Below are 13258 nucleotides of genomic sequence, written 5' to 3'. Positions count from 1 at the left end.
GGGGGACTGTGCTACGTCACCAACCTCACTTTCTTCTCCAAAGCCATCTGGGTCCAGTGGCCAGATACGGATTGGGACGACTGGAGATGGCCACAGCAACCACAAAAATAATAACAAAATCCCTAAGCCTTCTTTAGTATCCCAGTTCAAGTACCACCTCCAACAAAAGACCTTACTCAAGCTCTCCGTTGTTAGTGCTGAATCATTATGTTAGTGGAGAATTATTTATCCAATGTGGATGAATGTTGAAAAACTTTTATAACATATAACTGAAAAAATAAAATATCAATAAAAACGAATGTGTTTAATCTGCTTTTAGGTCATATCCCACAATTAGAATGTAGGCTTCTCAGGGACAAAAAGACTTTTGTTCTTGCCTTTGTCTCTTAAGTCTTTGTTGAATTGAATTAAGAAAGAAGTGTTAGTTGTCCTCACATCTCTGAGGGTCTGCTCTGACAGAGAATTCTGGCCCAAAGGAGAATTAAGATCAGTGGATAGAAACTGCTAAAGGATAAATTTAGATTTGACAGAAGGAATCCCAAAATGAAAGCAGCTGCTTGGTATGGCAGTAAAGTCATGCTCCATGGAGGACTTTAGATAAAGGCTGGTTGACCATGTGTACCACAGTCTCGAGGCTGAATCGCAGTTCTGCCCCTTGGTCCCTGGGTAACCTTTGACAAGTATTTTTGGGTCTCAGTTTCCTCATTTGAATTACAAGGAAGGTAGACCAGATAAGCTGTCAGATTCCTTCTTAGATCTCTATAGGCCTCCCCCCCCATCTATAAAGTAGTGGGGGGAGTGTATTACATGATTCTTTCTAGTTTCTCTGATCTTCTGATTAAAGGAAAGAACAAGAAAAAAAGTTTATTAAGCACCTACTGTTTAGAGAGGGCTGTCTCAACATTAAAGAAATATGAAAATAACATGCTTCTTCTCCTTATGGAGTTTACAAGCTAACAGACCTAGAAGGGACCATATTTGAGAATTCAATCTGGGTAGAGGATTGGAAATGTAGAGCTTTGTCACTCTATGTATTTTATGCTAAACATTTTAAAACATCACCCTGAGAAAGATTTACCATATTATCAAAGGAGTTCAGGACACCAAAAAAAAAAAAAAACCGGAAGACTCTCCAATCCAACCCAAATTGCTCATTTTTACAGAAAGAGAAACTGAGGCTCATGGGGGGGGATGACATATCCCAGATCTACTGACTGGCAGAGCAAAAATTCAAACCCAAGCTCCCATAACCTCAAGTACAGTATTCTTTCTTACTGTCCAGGACTCTATTTTTCTGTCAGCTATCAACACATGGCAAGCCCTTCAATATTTTTTTTTATTAAAATAAATGAATAATTGAAGGAGGTATCTGATTAAAGCCTGAGCACAGATGATTCATCAACTCACCAAATGACAGTGATGTTCAGAGTATTCCACATCTGAAAGGCAATAAAGAAGAGATGAAAAAAAAATCATTAAAGAAAAAAGTCACTGGCCATTTGCTAGCTTAGAAATGACTAACCATTACAAAGAGAAGGTGACCTGAAAACCCCAGGTGTCCAGGGAATGTCCCAGTGGACCATAAGTACTAATAGCCTTCCCAATAACAGTAAACAATCTTACTTTTCAGGCACATAAAAGATTATTTTATCTTTCTTCTAAAAATGCAATAAACTCATATTAATATAAGGGCAATCCTCTCCAGCATGGCTGTCTTTCCCTGTGGTTAACTCAGGTAAATTAAAGCAGGTTAATTCAACTGAGCTTCAAAATAAATGAGTATTTCTTGTAATAGATTTAATAACAATAGTTACCATTTATATTATAGTTGCTCAGACATTTTCATTCACGTCTTACTTTTTGGGACCCATTTGGTGGTTTTCCTGGCAGATTTTGGGAGAGGTTTGCCATTTCCTTCTCTGAATCATTTTTCAGATGAGGAAACTAAGGCAAAGAGGTTAAGTGACTTGCCCAGAGGTTACCCAGTCTGATCCAGGATTTGAACTCAGGTCTTCCTGACTCCAGCCTGGTACCCTATCCAGTGCACTACCACCTAGCTGCCCCATTTTAAGAAAAGTTGAACAAACCATCATGGGATCATAGATATGGAGCTAAAATTGACCTCAGAGGTCATCCAGTACAGTCATCAGAATGGAGACCAGAATGCAAGACCTCTCCAACAAACATAATTGAAAAATGTTTAACAAAATAAATAAAAAATATAATCCAGTGGAGGTAATGTCAACCTGGAAGTTTTCTAAGTCAATACGAAGCCCATGTGGATCTGTTTATATCTGAGTTTGACACCCTAGATCTGGTCCCACCTCTCCATATTAGAGACATTCAGGGATCTGCTCAAGGCTATTAAGGCTGTAAATGGCACATATGAACTCTTCTGACTAAAGAGCCAGTTGATATTTCCATTGTACCAGCAACTCCTTTCTTTCTCCTGAAAGAACCTAAAATACTGAATCCCAGAGAGCTTTGGCTTGGTGGGATAGTGATGAAGCAAGCAGTATTTGCAAGGATCAGATATGGGCACGCTTTCCGTTCCCCTTTCCAGATTCCGCATTTTAAGGCTGTTTGTAACGGAGAAGACAGAATCGTAGTAGTACATCCACAGGACTTTAATAACTGAGGAGTATTGTTTGTAAAGAGAAAACCCAGCCACAGCCTTTTTAGGAGACCGATGGGTCTTAGCTAGAATAGCCCAGCTTTAAGGAGAATAAATTGGGGGGACTCAACTGAGAACCAGGACAATATGGTGGGCCTTGGATTTGGAAAGATCTGGGTTCAAATCCTTTCTTGGACAATTACTAGCTGTGCCATCCTAGGCACGTCACCTCTTAAGCCCTCAAAATGAGGGAATGGGCCTGGACCAGATGACTGCTAAGACCTCTTCCACCTCAGCTTTTATGTTCACAACGGAATAGTCAGCAAGCTGGCCAAAGAACCAGGAGAAGCTGGATGTATGGTTTGTGACTCTGGACAAATCCCACAGGTTCTTGTTGCTCTAAGCATTCGTGGGGACATCCCTCATTATGTCAATGAAATCTCACAAGTCTAAGGAGGATTCCCAAGGAACTGAATCTTCATAGGGTCTCCCATCCACAATCCCCCCTCTATCCTGAGTATTGGGGAGCATGGACGGAAGGAGCCCTGTCCATTTCCCCTCCCTCTATGGTGACACATTTTACTTCCTGAGACTCTCACAAATGCTATCTTATCTTCACAAGTGGAAACTCCACAGCTGCCCAAGGAGATTATCTGTTTTTTTCCAGAAGTTAAGGAACTTTGAGATTATCCACATTCTTCCTGCTCTGGTCTCTAGAATAACTTCTAGCATCCTCTCAAAAACAAAACAAGCAACCCTTAAAAAAAACAACACCAGGGACCAAATCTGAGTTCTCAGCCTGAGGATGGCCCCGTTGAAGAGGTAGTGTGGTTAAATGGCTAGAGATGGTCTCTGAGTCAAGTCCTGCCTGGCTGACCCTGGGCTCTTACCTCTCATAGTCCAAACAATTGTCTAAGTGGTGACCTGAATGTGTACAAGGAATGAAGAAGGAATTTGGAGTTTCCAGAATCAATGAAGTTAGAGAATTGAATAATATGGAAAATAATTCTCAGAGAGGCGGCACAGAGGCTAGAGCCAACCACCTTTAAAATCAGAAAAGATCCAGATTCAACACCAGCCTCTGATTCGTTCCAGTGGTGTGAACCTGGGCAAGTCGCTTAAACTCTCTCAGTACCTGAAGCAACACTCTTCTAAGATATAAATTGCAGACCTGATTCTGCCCTACATTGGTGGAGGGAGTTTCCTCACTAGGACTTTCCTATCCCAGTGAAACCATGGGTCTGATGTATTTGGGTTTTTTTTCTTTTAAGAGAAAGAAAGTAAAAAGAGAGGAGGACAAGGAGCAGGGGGAGAAAGAAAGGAAGGGAAGAAGAGAGGAGAAAGGGAAAAGGCAGGAAAGAAAGGAGAAAGGAGAATGTGGGAGAAGAGGAGGGAGAAAAGGAAAAGGGAGAAGGAAAAGAGGAGGGGAAGGAGGGAAAAGGGGAGGATGAAAGGGAGGACAAAAGAGGAGGGAGGAGGAGGAAAGAAAAGAGGAAGGGGAAAAGGAGGATGGAGAGAAGAGGCAGAAGAAAAAGAAGAAAGAAGGGGAAAGGGGAAAGAGAAGAAACTATTACTAGTTGCACTACTGCTACTGTTGCTGCTGCCACTACCACCACCACCACTATTACTACCACCGCTGCTGCTAGCACTACTGTTGCTACTAGTGTTACCACCACCACTATTACTACTACTACTACTACTACTACTACTACTACTACTACTACTACTACTACTACTACTACTACTGCTATTGCTATTACATTTATCTTTTCCATTTTTCAACTGAATTCCAATTTCAGTTTTTTCTTTCGGTCTCATTTCCCAGATTGTCTGGGAAGTAAGAAAGAAGTCCACAGGAGTTGCCTGGAGCTTCATAGCCTCGCCTATGAAGAATCCTCAATTGGGGGACAGCCCATTTGGGACTGACCAGAACAGTTATTGTGTACTGAAACCAGAAAGGAATCCAACTCTCAGGATTGCCTTTGTTACCTGATGTGAAGTTTGATAGCTTCTTGAAAACATTGATGGTAGATCCATTGGAAATCTGAAAGTAAAAACAAAAACAAAAATCAAAGATGGCTCATTCTAAAGGCTGGAAGTAAATCGAGACTCCCAAAGCTAGACAGGTTCTAAAAGGACTCATAAAGGGCAGGGATTCCTGGAATATAGTTTGGCATTTACCTAACCAAACAAGCCAGATGCATATTGAATGAATGACTCAAAGTCAATTAGCCTACTCTTCTTCTATCAGGAAGGGTAATTCTAAATCATTCTAGACAGATAGTTATCTACCTTGTTTTTTAAAAAACAGAAGCATGGAGGAAAAACAAATAAACTCCTTCTTTATTATATGAAGTCATCTATCTCCATGTAAAGACGGAATTCTTCACTTGGGGTCCACAGACTTTCAGGGAGTCCATATACTTAGATGGGAAAATGAAATGACATTTTCATTTCAATACAATGGGTTTCCTTTGTAATTATATTTTATTGAGGTATTTAAAATGGAATTCTGAGAAGGGATATATGGGCTTTTCCAGACATCTAAAGGAGAGCACAGTACATAGGGGGACCATCAACAAACACAAGCACAAAGGTGACAAAAGGACAACAGTTGTCCAACTTCTGAGGATTAGGAGAAAACTTTGGTGGCTAAAAATTAGAAGTTTCAGAAAGACAAGGGGCTTCTAGGTAGCAGATATGAATGGAATGGAAGGGAAAAGAAATATTCCATCTCTTGGCGAAACTCAGTTTCTTAGAGTTGACTCTTAATTAAGTGCTACTAAAGTGTCAACAGGCTAGGTAGTGGAAAAATAAGCTTTGTTTGGACAAAAATGGAATCTTCCCATCCTCTTGGAACTACTTTCTAAGCCCTTATGGCTGCTGGCTCATGCAGACACCAGTTTCAACCTGAACCATATGTTGGGAAATTGGCTCCTGAACTTGGATTAAAATCTGGGCCCTCCATGAGACTTCCCCCACCCTCATCCCACACCCCCTGCAGGATATAATCTCCTTCATTTTAAATCTCATTACTTTGTTTAGCACGGTTGCAACCAGGGATGTTTTATTATCATATGATTTCCATTGCATTCAGGATCCAAAGCAATCATTCCATGATGGACTTTTTTTTTTTTTTTGTTTCTGAAGATCTTTCACCTTTAATTTTATCCAGGAAGCAAGAGATGAAATCAGTGTGCTACATGAGTCTACTTTGTGAGGGAGGTATAGGAGATAGGGGTAGGGATATTTGTAGACCCTTCGTCACAATCCTGGAGCGCAAAGTGGCACAGTGAATAGAGTACCAGGACTGAAGTCAGGAAGACCCATTTTTCTGAGTTCAAATCCTGGTTCAGACTTGTATTAGCTGGGTAACCTCTGGACAAGTCACTTAACCCTGTTTACCTCAGTTTCCTCATCTGTCAAAGGAACTAGAGAAAGAAATGGCAAATCACAGTTTCTTTGCCAAGAAAATCCTAAACGGGGTCATAAAGAGTCTGATACTACTGAATAACAAAATAACAACTACTAAATGGTTTTTCATGAAGTAAAGCCTAACTGGCTTCTTTGCAACCTCTTACCACTCAGGGTTTGGGTCTTATCCTTCCTCATATGAAAGATCCTCAAGACACCTGAAGATACTTCTCATGTCCTCTCTGAGTATATGCTCTTGGCTAACTGTGGCCATCTTCGTATGACCTCAAAGCCTATTCATCACCATCCTGGCTGTCCTCTCGTGGACACACTTTAGCTCATCCGTGTTGTTCAGAATGAAACAGAATACTCCAAGTGAGATCCAAAAAGGGCAGAGTTTGATGAGACTATACCCTCCTTATTTCTGGACACCATGTTCTAGAATCCTTAACCAAATTCTTCACATCTTCTTTCTCCAAAGAATTTATCTATATTATTTATTTATATTTATTATATTATATCTATAATATTTATCTATACTCATTCTAATTAAAATGAAAATCAATCCTACTTGGTGAAGCTCTCCCCTCCATAACCATTCTGACCCTACCTCCTTGACCCTACTTCAAAATGAGCTTAAAGATGTATTTGAATAGTTTTATAAAATCCTCCTCCATTCTTCATAGAGAGTTGGATAAGCTCTGTTCCTCTACCAATAAATAACCTTTTATTTTTTTTTAAAAAGAAGCAACTGAATCATTGTGGGTAATTGTCAAAGAATGAATCCCCAACGGACCCTGTTGAGTGTTGCGCCAATACACCACGGCTGTCAGATTCTGTGTTTTGCCAAAAGCAAGCACCCTTACTCTATAATCACAAACACAACGGACGAACCCCTCTGATAGGGATCTTTGCCAGAAGTTCAAGTGTCTTTTCAGAAGCTGGCAATAAAGCCAACTGTTGGCACAGATCTCAGGCTTTAAGATATTGTGCAGAAAGATGGGGCTGGCGTCCAAGAGATTTTACTCTGAAATTATCTCTCAAGAGCAAGTGTAAATGTATTTTATTAGTAGAGGGTAAGAATGTCTGTGTGTGTGTGTGTGTGTGTGTGTGTGTGTGTGTGTGTGTGTGTGTGTGGTGGCTGTTGTTTTAAAGACAAGACTAATCTTATCTTATGAAGCGTTTCCCAGCTGCTCTGGGGCTGGTATATATTTTTTCCCATAAGACACTTTAATTCCATTGTGAAGACAAAAATGTACGGATGTGTGGGTTTTTTAAAAATATATATATTTCTGTTTTCTCCTTCATGCTGCTATAAAGCTGAATAAAGAAAAGCTTTTGGATACATCTATAAAATCACCGGAATTAAAGACAGTTCTATGTGATCTGGATGAGGAGGTCCAAAAAGCTCATTAATTGGGAACCAGGACCTCTGTGCTTGGGATGGAAATTAAATTAAAACTAAGAAAGGTTAATATCACTGGCTAAAGCTATGGTGGAAACAAATTTCTCCAACCGAGGCAAGACATGTTAACTTTAATTTAAATTCCTTCCAGTTTTTCATAACACTCAAGAATTGGACAGACAACAGAGATAATTATTTTTCTTTGACTAACTGGATACTTTGGTATGGAGGGGGTGGACTGAGGAAGGGGGGATGGTAAGAACCCTTGAAGCCTTCCCATCAACAGAATAACATCATAAGCGTCTAGAGAGAGAATTTCATAAATCAAAAACTCAAAGTGATACTTCTGAAATCTCCTGAGCCAAAGGCACCAGGGCACAGGAGAGCAGCCAGCTTTGGAATTGCCAAGGCCTAGGTTCAAACTCCAGCTTCTTCCACATGCTGAATTGGTTCTGAATGAATCTCAAATGCTCTCAAGTTCATTTGGGATCCCAATTCTATTCCAAGACAGTGGGTTAGTTTTTATTCTCGTTGAACCTCAGTTTCCTCACATGTGAAGTGAAAAGTTTGGATTGGATAATCTCTAAGGTTCTACAATTCCACAAATATTAATTTTCTTGCACATCTATAATGTAGATCAAATTGCCTGCCTCCTTGATGAGGGAATGGGGAGGAAGGAAGAGAATTTGGAACTCAGCTTTAAAAAATATTGAAAAATTATTTTTACATGTAATTGTGGAGAAGTAAAATACTAAGCAAATAGAAAAATAGCCATTGCTAATTTGCTCTAAGAATTGTACTAAAGTAATTCTGTTTGAATTGTGAGGGCAGAATGATTTTGCCATGTTCCTTCTTCTTCCCCTTAAATAATAAATGAAGAAAATTTCAAAACCTTTCTAAAAATCCAAACATTCCAATCTTTGATTTGGCAAATGTGCTAAAATGGAATTATACAGAATTATTATTTGTGTCACTTCCTCTGCCTCCCTTCTAGCCTTTCAGCCACCGCCCAACTCTGTCTCCAAAAATGGAATCTAAAGCAAAACAAATCCCATTAAAATCTCCCTGCTCTGCTCCCAAGGCTTCAGGACCACGACCTTGCTCGGTCCTTCAGTGAAGGGAGCTCAGGGCTAGTTGGCACAAACCTGTCACCGTGGGAACATCACATCACATCATATAAACTTGACTCTTGATACCCAAGACAGAACGTCCAAAAAGATTTCCCAAACAAGGCAAAACACTGAAGAGGCTCGGTCCATACATCCCCTTGCCTTCATTCTTCATTGTTCAAAATGAGTTCTGGACTGGCAGGACTTTATTTGGATAGATTAAGAGCCTTGAACATATCTATATGTATTGTATGTTGTTTTCTTTGCCTTACTGAGGGCAAACATGGTTTCAGTTTTGTCTTGCATAGTCATTGCCATACAGTTGGTTATTTAATAATTGCTTCCTGATTGACTGAAGGGACCTTAAAGAGACCTAATTCAATCCCCTCATTTTACAACAGGAGCAACTGAGCCCCCCCCCCCAAAAGGGAAATGACTTGTAATTTTTTGAGTGAGTCATTGTCACCAAGTGACCACCTTTGAGAAGGAAGTATCCCTTGGTAGAATGGGCATGGCGGTAGAAACCCGAACTCTTCTCGGTTCTTTGTTTTAGAAGAACTTTTCATTAAAAAACTCTTCTGTTTTTCTCTGAGGCTGTTATGGTTGCTAATTAATAATAATAAAGGACAAAGAGAGACAGACAGCTGCAGATGGAGACCTACTTAGGAGGTCCCCAATGTTTTAGCAAAATTTAAATCTGAATTGCTTAAAAATGTACCAAGATATTTGAAATACACTTTTTTGGGGACATGACCAATGCAGGACTTTATTTTGCTTGGCTAAAAGGAGTTTTCCTTTTGTTTTTCTTTTTAATGGAAAGTAAAAGAGAGAAGACAGAAAGAAAATAATTTTTTGTTCATTTAAAAAATAAAATTTAATTTATATAAAAAATTAAATTATAAAAAAAGTTAAAGAGAAGGCTTAAATAAATCCATAGTACAATTCAAAATGGAATTTGGGGGAAATTTAAGAGAAGACATAGAATAAAACATGGATACTGACCATCCACATCTTTTGGAAGCATATCTCCTAGGTCACCTCTCAACGACTTAATGACTCAGTGAATTCCTAATTTGACTCAATATTAGGACCTGACTACTGGCCTCGTGGCACTACGCATACCCTCTAACTTCTCAAAGCCTTTTAAGACTCTAAGTTACTGAATAGTGGAGAACTGGCACTGATAAATGTAGTTTCCTCCTATCAGTCAATATTAATTAAGCACCTACTAAGTGCTTCAGTACCAATAACATCACAATTCCGGACCAAAATAAACTCACAAACAAAAAACAACCCAAAACTAAAGTTAAAAAAAATCTCAATATTATTATGTTCTTATAGAACCATAAAATGTCTTTTGAATGTCAAATATGATAAACTAAAATGAAATGGAGAAACCTCACAATAAAAAAATATGGAAAAGAGTGAGCTTGTAGGAGCATAGATGTAGAGCTAAAAGGGACCTTATTGGCCTTCTAGTCCAAAAGAGGAAACTGAGGCTCACCAAGTCCTAAACTCTATCCAATAGTTCCTGCATTTCCCTTCCTAGATAAGGAAGTAAATGTTTATCAGGGATGTTTCAGCGGGCATTCCTGCTCAGGTGTGACTCGGATGAGATCAGGAAATTCTTTGGTTTGTTTTCAATATCTATTTTTTATAAGATTTTAAGTTCCACATTTTTCTCCTTCCCCCTAACCAAGACAGCAAGTAATCTGATATAAATTAGACATGTACAGTCATGTTAACCATATGTTCACATAAGTCAAGTTGTGAAGGAAGAATCAGAACAAAGAGGGGAAAATGATGAAAAGGAAAAACAAAAAAAACAAATTTAATAGAGTGAATATAGTATGTTTTGGTCAGCATTCTGACTCCAGAGTTCTTTCTCTGGCATTTTCTATCATAAATCTTTTGGAATTGTCTTTGGTCACTGCATTATTGAAAAGAGTCAAAATCATTATCACATAATGCTACTAATATTGTCTACAATGTTCTCCTTTAACCAAGGAATTTTTAACCTGGAATCCATTTAGTTTTTATAATTATTTTAATATAATCAATTTCCCTTGTATTTCTATATATATTTAACTTACATATCTTTAAAGAAATTATTCTGAGAATGGTTCCACAGATTTCACCCGGCTGCCATTGAGGTGTATAATTCAAATAAAAAAAAAAAAGGTTAAGATCTCCTGGTTTCAATGGTCTCTGGGGGCCTTTCTAGCTCTGAGACTCTATGACACTCTGAGGAATAGCTGTGAATAGTAATGACTTGCAAACCCAAAGCAAGGAAGATTTTTCCATCATAGTCCAGGTAAATGATAGCCAAACTTTTCTCCCACACCTCACAACTTTATAACCCAGAGATTGAGATGGTTTTAGGTTGTAATTTTTATTCCCTGAAAAAAAAATGCCTCTTGCACAGGGATATTTATTCAAAAAAGGGGTTTGGCTGTTGTTGGATGAAAGATAACCTTAGAGGTAAAGATGGCGACAAAAGAATGGATTCCAGAGGAAATGGTTGTGTACTCAAGGTGGGGGGAGGAAGTGTTTCTCCTGAGAAATTGGTCCTACACCCAATGGGATACTCAACCATCAGTCCATTTCATAGGAACAGCCCATATGAGGCAAAAGTCAGCGACAGAAGCAATTCGGGGAGGATTTAATTATAGTGAGAAGAAATGCTGCTCCCTTAATGTGTTTGTAAGGCGGTCTGCAAGCTTAACCCCTTGGTTGCTGCAAGCCTAGCAACATCTTGCCAGGATAGAAATGGAATACAAAGAGCTTCTGCTGTTTTACTGGTACCAGATTGAAAGCAGTCAGGATTACTCTTAAGGACCATAGGCAAGCTGGTAAATGGATCTCATATATAAATGGGGAACTCCAGAAGCTACAACACTCTCTTCCACACTTGAAGGAACTATGTTGCTCTTGTTCTTCAATCATTTCCATCTCTAAGGACCCCATTTGGAGGTTTCTTGGCAAAGATAATGAAGTAATTGGCCATTTCCTTCTCCAGCTCATCCTATAGATGAAGAAACTGAAGCAAATAAAGTTAAGTGTCTTGCCCAGAGTTCTATACTAGTATCTGAAGCAAAATTTGAAACCAGGTCTTTCTCATTCCAACTCCAATGTTCATTCGACCAGGCCAGGTTCATAGCATTAATAACAACAGCAATAAATAGCTAACTTAATTGGCCAAGGACGATGACATAAAATATCAAATTTAGTCTTGCAATTGCCTGGAGGCAGATGTTATCGTCATCCCTATTTTTGGTTGTTGTTCAGTAGTTTCAGTTGTAACGGACTCTATGTGACCCCTTTCTTATTTTATTTTATTTTTTAGGTTTTTTGCAAGGCAAATGGGGTTAAGTGGCTTGCCCAAGGCCACACAGCTAGGTCATTATTAAGTGTCTGAGGCCAGATTTGAACTCCACTACTCCTGACTGCAGAGCCGTTGCTCTATTCACTGAGCCACCTAGCTGCCCCCCACCTTTCTTATTTTAAAAACAATTTTCATTTGGGGTTTTTTAACAGAACTACTAGAGTGGTTCCTTTTCCAGATTATTTGACAGATGAGGAAACTGAGGCAAACAGAATTAAGTGACTTGCCCAGGGACACAAAAGTAGGAAGTATGTAAGGCCAGATTTGAACAGGAAGATGAGTCATCCTGACTCCAGACTGGGTGCTCTGTGCACTATGAGGGTATTTTCCAAATGCTCCTGCTTCCTAATATTCTGTCCAAATGCTCTAAGGGGTCACTGAACTGACCAGAAATGTCCACTGATTTGCTCAAGGTCACACAGTTGCAAGGGGCAGAGCCAATATTTGAATCCAAACCCACTAACCCTTTCCCCACTGTACTATGATATTTCAAATGAACCATGTCAATTTAGGATGTGCAGAATAAGGAAGAAAACAAGTATTAATTAAAGGTCCAGTAGAGGCAGCTATGTGGCTCAGGCGATATTGGGCCTAGAGACAGGAGGACCTGAGTTCAGACTAGACCTCAGATACTTCCTAGCTGTATGACCCTGGGCAAGTCACTTCACCCTGTTTGCCTCAGTTTCCTACAAATGAACTGGAGAAGGAAATGAGAGACCACTCCAGTATCTCTGCCAAGAAAACCCCAAATGGGTCCCAAAGAGTCAGAAATGATTAAAATATAACCATGTGCTAATCACTCTGCTAAGGATTGTACCAATAATATCACAGGTCTGGACCAAAACAAACAAAAACCACCCCCATCTGAAAGCATCAGAAGAGTTTCCAATGTCTTTATAGAAGTAAAAAAAAAGGCTTTTGGATGCCAAATGTGATAAATTAAAATGAAATGGAAAGATTTCTCGATAAGAAGAGCTAGGAAAATGACTGCCTGGAGGGGAATGGATTTGTAGATCACCATAGGTGTGGATCAACTGTTCCAAAGGAAGAATCTGAGGCTCAGGAAGCTCAAGTCATTGGCCCATGATATGAGGCAAGATTACATTCGTGCCCATGGGTCACTGTTCTAAAGGTTTATTACTCAAAAATTCCAGGTCTTCAATTACTGCCAGTTCCTCATGTATACCCAATGTATTATATAGCTATATTCTGCACCCCAAGCCATGGACTGGTTAGACTGTATGAGGGGCTGGGATGCTTCTTCAGTCACTGTGCATTCAGATTTCATGTCCTGCAGGTATTTTATGGGAATGCTTACAATTAGACAGGCT

The 13258-nt window shown here is 39.4% G+C and overlaps 1 protein-coding gene across 1 annotated transcript in view; it reads right to left on the bottom strand.

Moving 5' to 3' along the window:
- Window positions 1-13258, bottom strand: part of PLXNC1 (plexin C1) — a 235661-nt gene that overhangs the window by 18179 nt on the left and 204224 nt on the right. Inside the window, exons 25-26 of the mRNA XM_074221066.1 lie at window positions 4604-4658; window positions 1408-1439 (exon numbers count right to left, since the gene is read on the bottom strand). Coding sequence (XP_074077167.1) covers window positions 1408-1439; window positions 4604-4658 — 87 coding nt within the window. The remainder of the gene's footprint in view (window positions 1-1407; window positions 1440-4603; window positions 4659-13258) is intronic.

Source organism: Macrotis lagotis, chromosome 2 (assembly GCF_037893015.1).
Source record: "Macrotis lagotis isolate mMagLag1 chromosome 2, bilby.v1.9.chrom.fasta, whole genome shotgun sequence".
Classification (NCBI taxonomy): domain Eukaryota; kingdom Metazoa; phylum Chordata; class Mammalia; order Peramelemorphia; family Peramelidae; genus Macrotis; species Macrotis lagotis.
The sequence above is the reverse complement of the archived record's forward strand: the minus strand, read 5'-3'. Positions and strand labels throughout refer to the sequence as shown.